At 38.0% G+C, this 19,678-nt stretch overlaps 1 protein-coding gene across 3 annotated transcripts in view; it reads right to left on the bottom strand.

Annotated features, from left to right (window-relative positions):
* LAMA2 (laminin subunit alpha 2) overlaps positions 1-19,678 on the bottom strand; it is a 707,472-nt gene that overhangs the window by 371,348 nt on the left and 316,446 nt on the right. For all 3 annotated transcript variants that reach the window (XM_086317880.1, XM_086317878.1, XM_086317879.1), the window contains exons 11-12: positions 15,070-15,210; positions 11,441-11,614 (exon numbers count right to left, since the gene is read on the bottom strand). In XM_086317880.1, the coding sequence (XP_086174006.1) occupies positions 11,441-11,614; positions 15,070-15,210 (315 nt within the window). The remainder of the gene's footprint in view (positions 1-11,440; positions 11,615-15,069; positions 15,211-19,678) is intronic.

Here is a 19,678-nt window from a genome sequence, read left to right as displayed (position 1 = left end):
CAGCGGGAAATCCCAGGGACAGAGGAGCCTAGGGGGCTGCAGCCCATGGGGTCACAAAAGAGTAGTACACGACTTAGCACCTAAGCAACAGTCGTATTGAGTTTGGGTCGACTTTACTGTCCTTATTTTAACTTGCTACACTATAGCCGCAAGGTATAATGCTGCTTATAACACCGATGAAGTTTACTTCCCTAATCAGTTATTGATGGGCAGAAATCTTAAATCCCTTTAAATACTTCTGTAAGGCAGAAATAGTTACTTATCACATCATTTGCTTAGAAAGATGTGACATGATGCTCATTTGCTTTATTTTGGTATCTTCAAGATAAAGTACAAAACACTCAGTAGGTTTCTCCAAAAGCTAGATGACAATTTTTTCACATTTTCACAAACTGCTGTTTAAGAGTCATATAATTGACTTACTTTCTAAAGTTAACTCTCTGTGATTGTCCGTTTTTATTTTTAATGCTATCTTATTCTTGATGAAAGTGAAAGTGGAGAGTGAAAAAGTTGGCTTAAAGCTCAACATTCAGAAAACGAAGATCATGGCATCTGGTACCACCACTTCATGGGAAATAGATGGGGAAACAGTGGAAACAGTGTCAGACTTTATTTTTCTGGGCTCCAAAATCACTGCAGATGGTGACTGCAGCCATGAAATTAAAAGACGCTTACTCCTTGGAAGGAAAGTTATGACCAACCTAGAAAAGCAGAGACATTACTTTGTCAACAAAGGTTCGTCTAGTCAAGGCTATGGTTTTTCCTGTGGTCATGTATGGATGTGAGAGTTGGACTGTGAAGAAGGCTGAGCGCCGAAGAATTGATGCTTTTGAACTGTAGTGTTGGAGAAGACTCTTGAGAGTCCCTTGGACTGCAAGGAGATCCAACCAGTCCATTCTGAAGATCAGCCCTGGGATTTCTTTGGAAGGAATGATGCTAAAGTTGAAACTCCAGTACTTTGGCCACCTCATGCGAAGAGTTGACTCATTGGAAAAGACTCCGATGCTGGGAGGGGTTGGAGGCAGGAGGAGAAGGGGACGACAGAGGATGAGATGGCTGGATGGCATCACTGTCTTGATGGACATGAGTCTGAGTGAACTCTGGGAGTTGGTGATGGACAGGGAGGCCTGGTGTGCTGCGATTCATGGGGTATCAAAGAGTCGGACACAACTGAGCGACTGATCTGATCTAATCTGATCTATCTTTACCACCACCAGATGCTCAATCAGATAGAAATAATAAGCAAGGCACAAAGTATTCTCTAACAAATGTGCTTTATTGATATAAAGATTTACCTCTCATATAAACTGCTGCACCATACAACTACAGAAGTTCTCAAAGCAATTGGCATTTATTGAACAGCTTCTGTGTGCTAAAGGCATTTTTGAGGGCTTTGCACAACTCTGAGGAGGTGCTAGAACTCTCAATTTGCAGATATTGAAAGTGTCAACTAAATAATGGGATGTGTTCAAGATTACAGAAATAATAAGGAAGAGATGCAGCATTTGAATCAGATCTGTGAAAAGCATAAGGATCAAAACACTGAAATAACTGACCAGAGTTTCCCTTGCATAAATAATAGCTTTGAGTAAAGAGTAGAATGGTGGGGAAGGATGGGACACAGATATGCATAGAAAAATAAAGGAAGAAATAAAGTATTCCTTTACATGCATGCTAAGTTGCTTCAGTCAGGTCCAACTCTTTGTGACTTTATCGAGTGTAACCCACCAGGCTCCTCTGTCCATGGAATTCTCCAGGCAAGAATACCGGAGTGGGTTGCCATGTCCTCCTCCAGCTGATCTTCCCAACTCTGGGGTTGAACCCAAGTCTCTTATGTTTCTTGCATTGGCAGGCAGTTTCTTTACCACTATCACCACCTGGGATGCCCAATATATTTATTCCTTTGCTAATCCATAATCAAGATATTGGTAGGACTGGTCTCAGTGGACTGTGAAATAAGGAGCTGCTCCAGGCCTTTCTCCTTGGCTTACAGAAGGCCCTCTTCATTCATATCTGTGTCCCATCCATTCCCACCATCTTGTGCTTCTCCCACTACCATCAACAATTAAACACTATATATACACTGGATTAAATACGAAAACTCAGTACATAAAACACTCTCTGGCCATGATAGGCTCAGAGGTTAAAGCATCTGCCTGCAATGCGGGAGACCCAGGTTTGATCCCGAGGTTGGGAAGATCCCCTGGAGAAGGAAATGGCAACCCACTCCAATATTCTTGCCTGGAGAATCCCGTGGAGGGAGGAGTCTGGTAGGCTACAGTCCACGGGGTTGCAAAGAGTCAGACATGACTGAGCTACTTCACTTTCACTTTTCACTTTCTCAATGCACTTTACCTTGGAAACAACACCCAGGCAACAACCTTGACAGCTGTTAAGCCTCAATTCCTCTGGTTCTTTTTTTTCTCTCAGGGATCAAAGTTCTACAACATCTGCTGTAAAGTGTCTAAAAACTTGTTTCACATTTTTTCTCAAATTATCTTGTTGTCTAAGAAAGTTTTGTTCAATCATGGCCAGAAGTAAAAATTCTGCGCTTTATAGTATGATTTTTGAAAACTGTAGCCTTTGTTTCAACTAGAGTTTATTTTTATGTCTAATATGAGGTAGGGATACAGGTATGGTCATTTTTTTTCTTTTTAGATACTCAGTGGTACCAATAACATTTATTATATGCTCTATTCTATTGTCTTTGATCTGCAATTTCTATTTTATTAATAATCAAGTATCCATATATGCATAGGATATTTCTGGGCTATTTTTTCAACTCCACTGATCATTTTTAATCTTTTTTCACACCAATAGCACTTTGTCTCAATCATTATTTCTTTTTAAAAAATGAGTCCTAAGTCTTTTTATCAGGTAAGTTTTGATTCAAACCCCATCTCTTTCTTTCGTTAGGATTTCCTTTTATTATTTGAAAAGGTCTTTGCTTTTCTATATAGATTCTATCCTTAGTATTTTGTTACTTGTTACTATTGTAAAGGACTTATTTTTTAATATTTATTTATTTCTATTTTATTTCTTTTTAGCCGCACTGGGTCTTCCTTACTGTGAGTGGGCCTTCTCCACTCTTCTTTCTGGCTGTGGTGCTCAGGCTTCTCCCTGCTGTGGCTTGTCTTACTGTGTAGCACGGGGCTCTAGGGTAACCAGCTTTAGTAGCTGCTGCACGTGGACTCAATGGTTGTGATTCAGGGGCTTAGTTGCCCTGTGGAATGTGGGATCTTCCTGGACCAGGGATGAAACCAGTGTCCTCTACATTGTGAGATGGATCCTTAACCACTAGACTACCAGGAAAGCCCAGGACTTATTTTTAAAGGGCTGTTTTAATTGGTTTTTGCTGATGTAAAGAAACACAATTGACTTGTAAAATGAAATATTTCCTGACATACCAGTGGGCAAGAAATGTTACAGCCATCAGTGATTTTGGGCCTCCAAACGTGAATGAGGGCTCCCAAAAGGGAACACAATAGCTTTGACCCAGCAAATGCTGCCACCCCTGCAATGATGGCAAAGGAGCTCAGAGGAATGCAGGAAGCAACTATCCTCTGCCATGCCTCCTGGTGAACAAGGAATTAAGGTTGTAAACAATCAAGAAACAGGAAGTGGTCTTAGATAGCTGCATTACATATGAAAGGAAAGAATTCAGCGAGCCCAGAGGCTTGTAAATTCCCATAGAATAATGCTAAGTTCCTTAGCTTAATATCTGGTTTTCTTTATTTAACAATAATCTTTGGTGTTCAGACTGCCTGCCCTCTTTGTTGCGAAGTTGTATATGGCCTGACTCCTTCTCTCTGGCCTTCTACAGCAGTTTAAGAAGACGTGGCAAGAATACACAGGAGAACTACACAAAAAGGTCTTAATGACCTGGATAACCACAATGGTGTGGTCACTCACCAAGAGCCAGACATCCTGGAAGTCTGGCTTCCAGTGAAGTCAAGTGGGCCATAGGAAACATTACTATGAACAAACCTAGTGGTCATGGAATTCCAGCTGAACTATTTCAAATCCTAAAAGATATGACACTGTTAAAGTGCAACATTCAATATGCCAGCAAATTTGGAAAACTCAGCAGTGACCAAAGAACTGGAAAAGATCAGTTTTCTTTCCAATCCCAAAGAAGAAAAATGGCAAAGAATGTTCAAACTACTGCACAACTGTGCTCATTTCACATGTTAGCAAGTAATGTTCAAAATCCTTCAAGCTAGGTTTCAACAGTACGTGAACTGAGAACTTTCAGATGTTCAAGCTGGATTTAGAAAAGGCAGAGGAACCAGAGATTAAATTGCAAACACCCATTGGATCATAGAAAAAGCAAGAGAATTCCAGAAAAATATCAACTTCTGCTTCACTGACAATGCTAAAGCCTTTGACTGTGTGGATCACAACAAACTGTGGAAAATTCTTCAAGAGATGCGAGTACCAAACCACCTTACCTGTCTCCTGAGAAACCTGTATGCAGGTCAAGAAGCAACAGTTTGAATTGGGCATGGGACAATGGACTGGTTCAAAATTGTGAAAGGACTAAGACAAGGCTGTATATTGTCACCCTGCTTACTTAATTTATGTGCAGATTACATCATGTGAAATACCAGGCTGGATGAATCACAAGCTGGAATCAAGACTGCAGGAAGATTTGTCAACAACCTCAGATATCCAGATGATTTCACTCTAATGACAGAAAGTAAAGAGAGACTAGAGAGCCTCTTGATGAAGGTGAAAGAGGACAGTGAAAAAGCTGGCTTAAAATTCAACATTCAAAAAATGAAGATTGTGGCATCCAGTCCTATCACTTCATGCCAAATAGTTGGGGGAAAAGTGGAAATAGTGTCAGATTTTACTTTCTCGGGCTCCAAAATCACTGTGGATGATGACTGCAGCTATGTAATTAAAAGATGCTTGCTCCTTGGAAGAAAAGCTATGACAAACCTAGACAGTGTATTGAAAAGCAGAGATATCACTTTGCCAACAAATGTCTGTAGAGTCAAAACTATGGTTTTTCCAGTAGTCATGCACGGATGTGAGAGATGGATCACAAATCAGGCTGAGTGCCAAAGAATTGATGCTTTTGAACTGTGGTGCTGGAGAAGACTCAAGAGTCCCTTGGACTGCAAGGACATCAAACCATCAACTCTAAAGGAGATCAACCCTGAATATTCATTGCAAGGACTGATGCTAAAGCTGAAGCTCCAATACTTTTGCCACCTGATACAAAGAGCCAACTCATTGGAAAAGACTCTGATGCTGGGAAAGATTGAAGGTAGGAGGAAAACGGGGCAACAGAGGATGAGATGATTGGATGGCATCACTAACTCAGTGGACATGAGTTTAAGCTAACTCAGAGAGATGGTGAACAGGGAAACCTGGCATGCTGCAGTTCATAGTGTTGCAAAGAGCAGAACATGACTTATCCACTGAACAGCAACTGAGATGCTGCCTCCAGGGCTCAGAGTCGTTAACATTCCCACCAAATAAAATAACTCTCTACTTTCTGGTTGTGACTAACTTTTTAGTCAACAGGCTTTTACATATTAACTTTGTATATAGTTCCCTTCTTGATTCACCTATTAATAATTTATCTTCTGAGTTCATAATCATATCAAGCAGATAATCATATCATCTATAAATGCAATTTTATTTCTTCCCTTTTAACTTCTGTATCTTTTAACTTCTTTTTTTAAATCTTAATGCACTGTCCAAATCTGCTAGTACCATGTTAAATAAAAGTGGTCAGAGTGAAAATTGTTTGTGATCTTAAAGCATTCTTTCCATATTTTATAATAAAGTAGATATGTTATTTGTTTTTGTGTAGCTATTCTTCATCAAATGAAGAAGCACCTTTCCAATCTTAGTTTACACATTTTTTAAAACATCATGAATCATCATTAAATTTTATCTATTTTTTCTGCATCTATTGAAACAGTTTCTCTCCTTTATTTAATCAATACTGTCAATTACACTGTCTTTTTCTATTAAATCAACACTGAACTCCTATGATAAAAGCTAATTTTACCATTTTCATACATTATGGATTCTGATTACTCATGGTTTGGTTAGGATACTTGCATCGATTTTCATGAGTGAGTTTGGGCAGAAATTTCCTTTTTCACGCCTCCCTGATATTAAGTAACATAAAATTACTTGAGGAGTAGTCATTATTTTGTTCTCTGTAAAGCTGTGTAAGATTGAAAAAAGTTTTTAAGGTTCAAAATTTGATTTAACAAATTAAACATAAATAAATAAAACCATTGTTTTCCTTATGGAAATAATTTTTTGGCTATTGCTTCAATTGCTTTAATGTTCATATGATTTTTAACATTTTCCCCCTCAGTCAGTTTTATTAATTTTTATTATTCTAGAAATTTTACTGTGAGTCCTCATAGTTGGGCTAACTTTGCAGAGTAGACATTATCAGAACTACATGTAATAAATGAGTTCTTATGATTTTTGTTTGTTTTTTCATAAACATTTGCCCCTAACAATATATCTGGTTTATTCTTGACAACAGATATTCTTCTGGTATTAGTCTATTGCCAAATCATTTTAATATGATCCGATTTATGGAATAAAAATTCAATCACAGTTTGTTTATCTTATTTACCTTTATAGCCATGCCATTCTGCACATATATAATACATTCTTAATTAATCCATTTACTCTGAGACTTAATTTGGAGGACATTAAGGATGAGGGAGAGAGTCTGACCTTTACTTTGAATAATTCTGAGGAATATAAAGCAAAGACATCAGAAATATAAATTATGTTGCTAAAAGGAGAGCAACTCATGCTTATTAGTGAGGTTTTAATTTTTTAACTAAGATGGAAATCATCTTTCAATTCTAACTTAAATCTCAACTCCAGTCATTTCTGAGAAATCTAATCAAAACTATTCTGTTGTTGTTGTTAAAAAGGTAGCATTGATCACAAAATATTTGTAAAGTTCCTTTCATTTGACAAGAACTACTCTGTCATATAAATCTCAAATATCAATCTCCTTCAAATCCACAGTTTTAATTAGGGATGTTAGAGGTAGAACTGTAAGTCAAGCAAGCACAGCAAAGAAATACCAGAGATTACTTTTAAAACCTGATGCTATTTTGTCAGCTGTTCATAATATGCAGCTTATGCTATACTATAGGTATTCTTGGCAACTACAACGAAACAATTTAAAAGCTCCTCTAAGCTACAAACAGAAAAAGATAGTATACATGTTGTAGAAAATAAGCATTGTTTTATAAAGACCAAATCACAGAAGATTAATTTAATAGCACCCAGGGACAGATTTGCAAACCTTACTGGTAATGGGGGAACAGTCGATAGGCCAAGTCAGATTCTCAGGGCTCTTTACAAACAGGAAGAGAACTGGTTTTGGAGGCTGCACTATCTAATTCAGATCACTAGGGTAACCAAAAAGAAATAACTATTTCGATGTTCCAATAGCACTTAGTTTACTAAAGCAGTAAATTATTCCAACTCTGAAATACCCAAACTGTTTCTCAAAGCTGTGGCCTGTAGCAAGTCAGCAGGACTCTGTGCTCTAGCACTTTACATTCATGCCTGGTTCCATGCTTACACGAATGCCCTAAAACCAAGCATTAACCTCTGTCAAGTATTTGGAGAAAGTAAGATGCTGCCAAGTAGAGCCCTGTGGGTGCCTGACTTAATTTTCTTTGAATGTCTACAGTGGAAGGGGCAGGGAATTAACACTCGACTGTGAACACTGTGCTGAATGCTCACACATTTATGGGAAAAAACATTTTACAGGTTGCTGTTGAGGGATTAACTCTTAGTTGAGATTATAACCCAGTGGGGCTCCATGGGACCTTCTCCGGACAGAGTCCTTCCCCATGTCATCTGCTGGTCTTTTATTCCTAGAAAACTTGTAGTCTCCCAGGCCTCCTGAGTCATAAAAGCCTGGCTCAAGAATTACTAATAAAGTCCAGAACAACAACAACAAAAGAAATTAATGCTTGAAGGAATTGAACATGTAGTGACAAAAATAGCAGTTGGTCCAGGAGAACTGGTAAGAATTTAAACAATAAACCTTAAATATGACAGCTATAGAATATTTAGCTCCTCCCTAAAGCACCTGGACAACAGTACACTAAGGCATATTGCCTGAGTTGTTTTACAGATGCTAAAACCTCCATCAAATCGAAGAAGCTAACTACTTGATGACCATGAGCACACAGCCTCCTACTGAAACCTGAGGACTGAGAATGTTAACCCCTGTAACACTGCCCTGTTATCTCACCATCAACCAATCAGAGAACTGTGCACAAGCTGATCACATACCATGTGACATATCCCCCCCTCACCCCCATCACTTTGCCTCTAAAAGTGCTTTGAGGAGTTTGGGTCCTTTGAGCATCACAGGCTGCCTCACTCTCTTTGCTTGGCCCTTTTCAGCTCGAAACTCCGATGTTTCAGTTCATTTGGCCTCACTGTGGGTTCAGCACACAAACTTGCCATAGACAACAAGATTATGGAAATTTTTTAAATGAGTAGTATAAAAATATGCTAACTTTTCCAGGCCTCATCTACTATCTACATACACAACTATATCCACCTATGTATTCCTCATTATTCCAAAGAGGGACTGTAGTCAATAAAAATGTTCCTTAATATGAAAAGTATTCCTTTGCTAAACTGGCTAGTGCTCTTGAATTTAATTATGACCAGGCAGGTTTCTACGTTAGCAAAGTGTATGTCAAGTGAGAGCGGTTTTATTATTTGGGGTTAGGTTACCAAAACACAGGAAGATTGGCATGTGGCACCTTCATTAAAATAAAATATGTACAATACATCTCCCATCTGTTATAAGTGAATTTATCACCAAGGAACTTAGAAAATGTTTGAAAATTGGTTATACAAATATTTAGGAAAAGCTAATAGCATCTCATAAATACTTTTTTCAACTTAGAAATTAATACTAAAAAGGCAAAGGAAGGATTGTATATCCAGAGCTTCCTGGTCATGGATGCAAATCAAATTCAGTATCTAAGCAGATATACTAGTTTCTTGACATACTGTTTCTGTCAGATTTTGGCAATGGCTCTGAGTCCAACAGCAATTACTGGGAAAGAATTTAGCCTCAACTATTTAGAAAAGTGACTTTACTAGATTTACAAATAAGGCCCTACAATTTTCCATTTCCTTAGCAAGATATTATATCAACCAAGCTAAGCATGTCATCATGACTGTAATTTACGTGATGTGACATGACAGTTAAGATGTACTGCGGTAATTTGTGAGAGCTTGCAGTATTATTGTAGTATCAAAAATTTATATGGTTCAGTTATTAAAGCAAATTGTTTCATTCATACTGAGATGTCTGACAGTAAACCACCGAGGGCTTCCACATTACATTAAAAAATGTCTTCCATATTCAAACAATTTGCACACCCTGTTACCAGTATTTTGCTCACTGAATGGAAACTGAAGCACAGGCAAACACAGCTTTTTGATGTGAACATGATCTTTGCAGGATATGAAGTACTTCATTGTGGGTGGTTACAAGGAGCAGTCCAGACAGGATAAGGAAAGTTATCTTTGGGAACCAACTCTACGAACAGGATGTCCAAATGCTTTGCTCTGATGCTATTTCATATCCCATTTGCTTGCCTTCCGTCAGTTTGATTTTCAGCCAACAGAAAGAAAAAGCATATGGGCAAAGAAGAAATGATGGAAAATATGGCAAATATTCTATTTTTAAAAACTACCTATAAGTAAACTTCCCTGTGGTAAGAAAAGTAAGACCTCTGAAACTCATCCAATTTTGACCCATGGTTCTTCTCTAAATTCCTCAGAGCAGTTGGAAAAAAAGACAGCTTCTGGTTTTTTTGTTTGTTTTGTTTTTTGGCAATTTTAAGCTACAGACATTCAAGTCCTATGTGCTATTTTATTCTTGTCAGGTATTCAGGAATTCCTAAATAGAATAGGATAGAATGACCTCTTGTTGGAAAGGGCTTTGAAGTAACAGTTTAATTAGATTTTTATTACAGCTGGGAAATTTTATGCAACAGTCTCTTTAAAAATACATATTCATTGAAAAATGTGTTTTACTCATTTACACATTTTTCATAATGATATTTAGAGGCCTGTAAAAATAAGAAACAGGCCAAAGTTACGTTTTCAATCAGATAAAACTACTAGTTTCCATTCATATGAACTAGCAAGATTTTCTGTCTTAATGCTCACACACCACTAATTATTAAAATATTTTTATTTTTCATGAAGATTTTTTCCAAAGTAAGCTATATTCTTATAGTTTAAAACTAGTCTTAAATAGCATCAATTTGCTAAAGGATTTTTCTGGGACTGTCACAATTTCTGGTGTGATCAGGTCATTTAATTATGAGCTGACAAGATATTAAGTTCCACAGATCAATCAAGTATTCTCATTTAGAATTTCAATATCAAATTTTGTTTCCAATGAATTGTTAAGCAAAATAAAATAAAATGATAAAAGCCAAGGAACCTATCCAATTAGAGTTAATTCACAACAGAGGGGAAGAAAGAAGTACCTTCATCTCTGAAAGTGCTACATTTGTTTATCTGTGTGTGTGTTTTTATATGTGTGTCAGTGGGCTTGAAAACATGTGCTTTCAATCTGGCTGTTCTTTTATAGTAGTTCTCTTCCTGAGCTCCAGGAAATATGGTGTTTATTATAAGCTTCATGGCAAGTATTAAATTAGTTATGTAATAAATTTCATTTCCAATTAACATTCCGACAAGGTAGAGAAAGTAGCTCTCCTGAATACCAGTTTTGAAATGAAATAGAAACAGATGAGAAAGACTTCAGTAAGTATTGCACCACAGACAGTTCTAGAGAAACAGCTATTTCAAGTAAACATGACACTGCTTCTTCCAATATCTACAATCTGTTTTGCAAAAAAAAAAAAAATCTAAAGGTTTCATTGGTTTATTTTTTCTTCCAAAATGTTAACACAGGATAGCAACTATATAGAACTGTGACGTGGGGATGCAACCACCCATGGGGCAGGGTGGAAAAGTCCAACTTAATCTGATTTAGTTGGTTCCAGGCACTGGCGACCCACTCTAGTACTCTTGCCTGGAAAATCCCATGGATGGAGGAGCCTGGTAGGCTGCAGTCCATGGGGTCGCTAAGAGTCGGACACGACTGAGCGACTTCACTTTCACTTTTCACTTTCATGCATTGGAGACGGAAATGGCAACCCACTCCAGTGTTCTTGCCTGGAGAATCCCAGGGACGGGGGAGCCTGGTGGGCTGCCATCTATGGGGTTGCACAGAGTTGGACACGACTGATGCAACTTAGCAGCAGCAGTAGCAGCAATCCAATCAGTATATATTTGATCTCATCTTCCTTTAAAGAAAGACTATATAAAACCCATTCTCCTTATTGATCAATTGAAGCAAGAAGCTAGCACTGTATGGACTCACCTTGTTTCCTAGGTAAGGCGCTGGTGCACTCCAGAAGTAGCTCTGGGGCAAGGCTTGGCGGGCCTCCACGCTGCTGATGCTGATCTGCTGAGGTGGGTCTAAGTCATCCAGCTGGGGGGCCACTCGAATATGGCCGGAAATGTCAGTCAGATACCAGCCACTCATGTCTTGTATCTTAAAGAAAACATACAATCATTGTCACTTAGGAAAAGAACCCAGACACTTCTCTTTCCTATTTCTGTAGTGTTCATATTTTGAAAATTGAAAACACAAAAACTATGATCGTTTAGGAAAATATAAAAGTTGTGTATATCATTAAACGTCTCATATGTTCTCACCATTATTTTTTTTCTTGATGTTTCTAGGAGTTTGGATGATATTATAGTATAATCTGTTTTTATTAATCCAGTGTGATTTTTAAAAATTATGATTTCAAATACTACTTTCTTAAAAAGTCATTTAAAATCACACATAATTTTGTATAAATTATCAAATAGTTGAAGTTTGAATTTCACATTTTTCACTCCATTAGTGCTTTCCTGTTTCTTATGGAAACAATTATTTCAAAAGGTATTATATATACATTTGAAAAGAAGAGGAAGAAAAGAGATAAGATATAAAAGGTAGATTTTCATTTACTAGTTTCTTCCTTTTCATATATTTAAATTTCAACTTGAGGCTCCAGGATAGTTGAAAACACCAGCTCCCAATACTGTTCCTATTCCTTCCCATGGGGTCAGAAGTGCTATAAGAACTCCTAGTCTTGATCCTTTGCCCAGAAAAGGAAAGAACATTTAAGAAGGAATTAGGGAAAGATGACTTGCTTTGACATGTTTATTCTCCAGCTATGTGTGGCACACAGCAACAATTCTAAATTTAAACCATCCTACTTAGAGCAGAGTGAAAAAGTTGGCTTAAAGCTCAACATTCAGAAAACTAAGATCATGGCATCTGGTCCCATCACTTCATGGGAAATAGATGGGGAAACAGTGGAAACAGTGTCAGACTTTATTTTTCTGGGCTCCAAAATCACTGCAGATGGTGATTGCAGCCATGAAATTAAAAGATGCTTACTCCTTGGAAGGAAAGTTATGACCAACCTAGATGGCATATTCAAAAGCAGAGACATTACTTTGCCAACAAAGGTCCATCTAGTCAAGGCTATGGTTTTTCCAGTGGTCATGTATGGATGTGAGAGTTCGACTGTGAAGAAGGCTGAGCGCTGAAGAATTGATGCTTTTGAACTGTGGTGTTAGAGAAGACTCTTGAGAGTCCCTTGGACTGCAAGGAGATCCAACCAGTCCATTCTGAAGGAGATCAGTCCTGGGTGTTCTTTGGAAGGAATGATGCTAAAGCTGAAACTCCAGTACTTTGGCCACCTCATGCGAAGAGTTGACTCATTGGAAAAGACTCTGATGCTGGGAGGGATTGGGGGCAGGAGGAGAAGGGGACAACAGAGGATGAGATGGCTTGATGGCATCACCGACTCGATGGACTTGAGTTTGAGTGAACTTCGGGAGTTGGTGATGGACAGGGAGGCCTGGCGTGCTGCAGTTCATGGGGTCACAAAGAGTCGGACATGACTGAGCGACTGAACCGAACTGACCTAGTCAGGACATAACACTGGATACAGAGGTTTGCAGCTACCAGGGACCCACTAGTCATGTGTGAGCTGCTTGGCGTTGTGGGTAATGGGTAGCAGAATGGTAATGGTGATCACATATGGGTGAAATATTTTAAAAATTTCTTCATGTAGAGGTCATTTGATTCTATATCTTCTAAAGCTGTGGAACTGCTGGGACTGCCTTTGTCGAGAGAGAGTCAGTGAAAGTTTATCGGACAGAAAAGCAGCAAGATACATGCTACTTCTCTTCCCTTTCCAACATCATTCATCAGACCTCAAAGGACAGCCCAGTGAGATTCATAGAAAGTTCTTTCCAGAAAAACTCCTGAAATGCAAATATCAGTGAACCTAGTTCCTGAAGTACAAGGCTGAATGCTACTTCTGTTCCTCTGCTAACCATAAAACTTTTGTACATTAATGGAACAGTCTAGAGGGTGAAGTTAGACTAGCTGTTCATTTGCTGTTGGTTCTATGAAATCTGTTCCACAAGCAATATTTGATAAAGTACACACAGGTTCATTTAGGTATGAAGAGTACAATCAGAAACTACTCATAATATTTCAGACTTAAAAGCAACACAAGTAGAGAAAATTTTCATAGCTGTATTAAGGATTAGTTAGCTGATTAAAGCTGAAAGGCAGCAGTGTTTGGAATTCAGTTTTATTAAAAGAGTGATCTTTGTAAAGTCCAACTCTAATCACAACACCCCCTGTTACAATCCTTCAGTTACATACTCTCCAAGGATAAGAGCTCAACTTCTTAGTAAACTCAACCATGTATGTCTAGTTTCTCATCCCCTCTGTAGGCTTCTCCTCCTTTCTCCAGCCTGTTTCCTTGTATTTTGTACTACTAAGTGCTGCCACAAAAACTATTTGAAATTCCCTGAAGGTCCTCTTTCATAAGGAGGAAAACTGCTGTCTGTGAAGGGATGAAAAATCAATGAGTGTATGATAGGCAAAGGAGGTAGGAGGGAAACATGTTTATGTTTATGGTAGAGGAAGAATATCCCAGGGCTTCCCTGGTGGTTCAGTGGTAAAGAATCTGCCTGCAATGCAGGAGACCTAGGCTTAATCCCTGGTTGGGAAGATCCTCTGGAGAATGAAATGGCAGCCCACTCCACTATTCTTCCCTTGGACAGAGGACCCTGGCAGGCAACAGTCCACGGAGTAAGCAACAAAAGTTGGATTAAACCACCATCACCACCACTAAACATGTAATAACTTGAACTTTTTCAAATCAATTAAGAATGAAGATATTATTCAAATTTAGTTTCTCCTTTTAACAAAGAAAGAGCTATGGTAACAACAAATCACAACTAAAGACTGGTGGGTAATAGGTATTATGTACATAGCTGTTAAAGGAGTTTCTCTTAATGTGTATACCAAAAATACTGGTGAATGCAATTCATAATCCTTCCTATGGCAATCAGATGTATTCTCTGTTGAACTGTCTGCCCTTGAGGCAAAAGCAGCATTAATTCCATCATTGCTTCACATACTAATCATGGACACTGAAAAGGCTGCTGCTACTGCTAAGTCACTTCAGTCGTGTCCGACTCTGTGTGACCCCATAGACGGCAGCCCACCAGGCTCCCCTGTCCCTGGGATTCTCCAGGCAAGAACACTGGAGTGGGTTGCCATTTCCTTCTCTAATACATGAAAGTGAAAACTGAAAGTGAAGTCGCTTAGTCATGTCCGACCCTCAGCAACCCCATGGACTGCAGCCTACCAGGCTCCTCTGTCCATGGGATTTTCCAGGCAAGAGTACTGGAGTGGGGTGCCATTGTTGACTTATTATAAGAAGTTCTAGTTTACACACTGGTACAAAACCTTAAAGGCTTTGGTCAAAGAGACAGCTAGTATTTGAAAGAAAATTCCATCACTTCTCCAAGATTAGTTTAAGTAGAAACTCACTACAAGAAAAAAAAGTTAATTTCTTACAGAGGGACAATAGCAAGAAGCCCCATGGAGCACCACACAGAATTCAAAGGCTATTTATTGCTTACGTTGCCATAGGTCCAGTAGGAGCTTTGACATCTGTTTGAAACTCCTGAACAGAAGCACTCATCACAACCTTTATGATTATCCTCTTGCAAATTGAAGAACCCAAATTTGCAGCGGCTACAGTCTCCTCCTTCAACATTTTCCTATAAACAGAGAAGTAGGTTATTAACACAGGTGCCCTTCAAAATAGAACAATGTCCCTATTTCTGCTTAAGAAAAATATAAGCTGTATATTCTTCATGTTACCTCTCAACTTTATTTAATGTATAATCATATTTTTAAAAATCTCAAAAACTTCTTATTAACTATATGCTGTCCTAACCACACTAATAGGAAATAATGCTTGATTATTATCAAACAGTAGTCTAATCTACTGCACCAAGTTACAATTTGATCTTCATCTTTGTCCAGAGTGGAGTACCTGTCATGATAAATCCAGCAATGACTTAGACATTTGGTTCAGTGTTTAACCATCTATGTTGTTGAACTGCTTCCTCTTAGAACACATGATACATGATAAAATAAAAGATATTAAGCTGATACATAGAGGTAGAGTAGAACATTGATATTATACAGATGGTAAAATATTTTTCACACCACATATGAAAAGTACAAATCCTTGAAGCAAGCCTAAGAATGAGACAGGTAGAGAAACTGTGCAAATAGTCACACTTTTTCCCTGATGAGATACAGTAGGAAAGAAAGAAAGTTTTCCCAAGTTAATTTTCACAGTGTTTCCTTTAACACACTGGCATAGTCAGTTAATCATAGAGTAACATTATGGGGAAACAATTATTCTCATTTGGTGACTGCTCTCTAGATTGGCTTCATTAATCCTAGACCCAGTATACTGAAAAATTATTTGTTTATATGTGGAACTCAAGCCAGAGAAAGTTTACTATATGATGAAAGACTGGGAAGGCTATAATCTCTCAGTTAAAGAATGGTTAATCTTGACTAATGTCTTCCATATGAAATTTCCCTGCTTTTCAGGAGATAGATTCATAGTAGTCCCGACCTATGAATTTGCCCCACATTTTCCCTCTTCCTTGAATTCTCTTATTACTTCAATTCTGAAATTTTCCTTTTCCTTAGAAAACTAGCTTCTTTCTCAAATGTGTTCCCAGAGCCTCTGTCATTCTTCTATTATAACCACAGAAAAGTACCACTGTGTCTTCTAAGATCATTCACTCCAGCCATACCATAATCTATTCAGATGTAGAACCCTGTCTTACCTGCCTTTGTTATACCCTAAAAGTGGAAGTGTTTGTGGTACAACACTGAATACTAGCTTAATAAAGCTGTATTAAGTTTAAATAAATCTCTTGGTGGTCATATTTTTCACATGCAGTGAAGTGCTGTGCACCTAGAAGATGTTTCATAAAAACATGTTTGAATAAAGACTGGGCAGAAGATAGGACAATAAAAATGTGAGCATATAGGGGGAAAGACAGAAGAAGAACAACAGCATGAAAAATAGAGAAATTTATAAAAATAAACAAAGATATTCTCCTGATATCCAAGAGAATAATATATTTGAAATTAAGTTTGGGGCTTGATTTCTATGTGTTACTTACCACCTCAACCATTTCTACATTGCCAGGAGCCTAAACAAAAGAGTGTCTCTAGACATGTTTCACATGTCAAACTTCAGCCTCCCAATATGCACATAAATTTAATTATTGCACTGATATTCCTGCTAGTATTCTTGCTATTTCTAAGGTAAATTTCAGATATTTTCAGATGATAGATGTCAACAAAACTAATCAAACTAATTTCAGACCTAAGATGGCAAATATATCCCCAAAATCCTGAATCTGAGAGCATCTTCAGAAGAGGACACAGGCAGGAAAGATGAAACATATCAATAATGATAATTTAGCTTATCCCGCTAAGGATACAGTACAGCTGTTCTGTACACTGTGTTCTTATGTGCTTGGTCTAATTTTCTTTCATTTACTCTAATTTGAAAGCTTGTAATACCACTTTTCTGAGATTTATACTGAGCCTAACAATTAGAAACTTTCAGACATTAGTTACATTTTTGTTAGTTATTTTAGCCTAGCAATATGACCTTAAAAAGTAATGATTAAATAATTACAATATTCAATTTAATAAACCAAAGTATCACATTATGGTAGAAATACTAGGTACTATAAATATGAGTGAGTCAAGATCTCTGTCTTTAAAAGCCAACATCTAGAGTTGAGTAAAAAGATACATTTACAATCAACATAATGCAAGGTAGAACATGAAAAGAAGATATCAGAAACAAATTATAAGAACACAGAGGATAAAGGGCTGGTTTCTGCTATGAAGCCTTGAGGAGGCTTTATGACAAGAGTGAAATTTGACCTAAGCCTTCGAACATGGTTTAAAAACTCATCATGATGGAGGGGATAGAAGAGAGACCTCATTAGCAAAAATAATAGGAATAAATAATTCAAAGCTTAGAAGTTTCATTCAGTAATCTTTAAAAAACTATATTGAATATTTCCCTTATGCTAGGATCCTAATCTTGTGCTTGGTTTCCAGGGCCCCTAACTTCATATAATAAACCTTTAAGAAATCAGATCTTATCATATAGGAATTGATGAAAAGTCATTAAAAGGCATTCAGTAGAAGATAAATCAACACAACTATACTTGAGGTGTTTAACCTGGCAATAGTAAGTAAAGTATCCATAACATGAGACACTAGAACAAAGAAACTTTTCAATATCATAAGGTGCAGTAAAAGATTAATTCAATGATCTTAGAGTATTCAAACCTTGCACATTCTAAATTGAAAAAACTGTCCTTTGACCAGCTCCTGGGACATAACCACTAAACCCTTGGAATATCCTGCCTGATAAGAATGTCTTTGTATAACTGAAACCAGGAGTCATATGAGATATTTTATGCTAATGATATGATTTATGGTAAATGCCTAGTTTTGTTTATGTAGGGTCCTTGTCATTATGTATCAGTTTGACCTAGGGGTAGTTGAGACTGAGTAGACAAAGTCACGGAGAAGGCAATGGCAACCCACTACAGTCTCTTGTCTGGCAAATCCCATGGACGGAGGAGCCTGGTAGGCTGCAGTCCATGGGGTCACTAGGAGTCGGACATGACTGAGCGACTTCATTTTCACATTTTTACTTTCATTCATTGGAGAAGGAAATGGCAACCCACTCCAGTGTTCTTGCCTGGAGAATCCCAGGGATGGGGAAGCCTGGTGGGCTGCCGTCTCTGGCGTCACACAGAGTCGGACATGACTGAAGCGACTTAGCAGCAGTAGCAGCAGCAGTCAGTCATATGAGTACTCCATATCTATTTAATTTGACCTCCAACACAAACCTTGAACACTAAGACTTCAGTGAGTTTTCCTGGTTGATGATAACTCATATGTGTTGTAAAACAGTGTTGTTAGGAGAATTAACCACTCTCTGTATGACTCTACTGGGAGAGGATAACTGGAAGTTTGTGCTTGGTCTCTCCTTGATTTTCTCCTATGCACCTGTTGTTGCATACAAAAGGATATAGGATTTTGACCTGTATCATTCTCACTTTTTTTATTTTTTTGTCTGCACTGTGCACAGCTGGGATCTTAGTTTCCCAACCAGGGATTGAACCTGTGCCCCCTGAATTGAAAGTGTGGAGTCTTAACCACCAGACCACTAATCCCCTTTTCTACTTTAATAAACCATGACTATAACAGCTTTTCAAAGCTATGAATCTTTTTAGTGAATCATTCAAAATGAGTGTGGTCTTTACCAATACAAAATGGTAAGGATAGTAGGATATCTATACCTATAAAAACAGGTTAACCAACTGTTAGTTTTACTTTGTTTATTGCAACACATCTTGAGGCAAAATACTTTAGATCCTGCTACAGTTTTTAATCTGTATACTAATTCACTTCAGTGAATCCTACACTCAATTCACTTCAACTCGCTTGAAAACAATTATCAGCTCTAAGTCTGCGTGTACCTTATATAATATTGCATAGTACCCCAGCTTGAAACCACAACTTTAAGTTTCTAGACTTCTCCATTTTTAGTCCTGAGTCTATACCATACTTTTCCTTTATTGAGTGTAGTTCCTAATCGATTGAGTTAGAATCACTCAACAGAAAAGTCCTTGGTTCTGATTTTTCTCAACCTCTACTACAGTTGAATATTAAGTCAATACTAAATATGGTAAATATCACTTCAGTTGAGTCGCTCAGTCATGTCAGACTCTTTGCGACCCCATGGACTGCAGCACACCAGGTTTCCCTGTCCTTTACCAACTCCCAGAATTGTTAAAAATCATGTCCATTGACTCTGTGATGCCATCCAAACATCTCATTCTCTGTCGTCCCCTTCTCCTCCTGCCTTCAATCTTTCCTAGCATCAGGATCTTTTCCAGTGAGTCAGTTCTCCGCATCACATGGCCAAAGTACTGGAGTTTCAGCTTTAGCATCATCCCTTCCAAAGAAATCCCAGGGCTGATCTCCTTCAGAATGGACTGGTTGGATCTCCTTGCAGTCCAGGGGACTCTCAAGAGTCTTCTCCAACACCACAGTTCAAAAGCATCAATTCTTCGGTGCTCAGCTTTCTTTATGGTCCAACTTGCACATCCATACATG

Source organism: Bos grunniens, chromosome 9 (genome assembly GCF_055505025.1).
Source record: "Bos grunniens cultivar Pamir isolate PY7600 chromosome 9, Bosgru_T2T1.0, whole genome shotgun sequence".
NCBI classification, from domain to species: Eukaryota; Metazoa; Chordata; class Mammalia; order Artiodactyla; family Bovidae; genus Bos; species Bos grunniens.
This window is presented reverse-complemented; position numbering and strand designations above follow the sequence as displayed.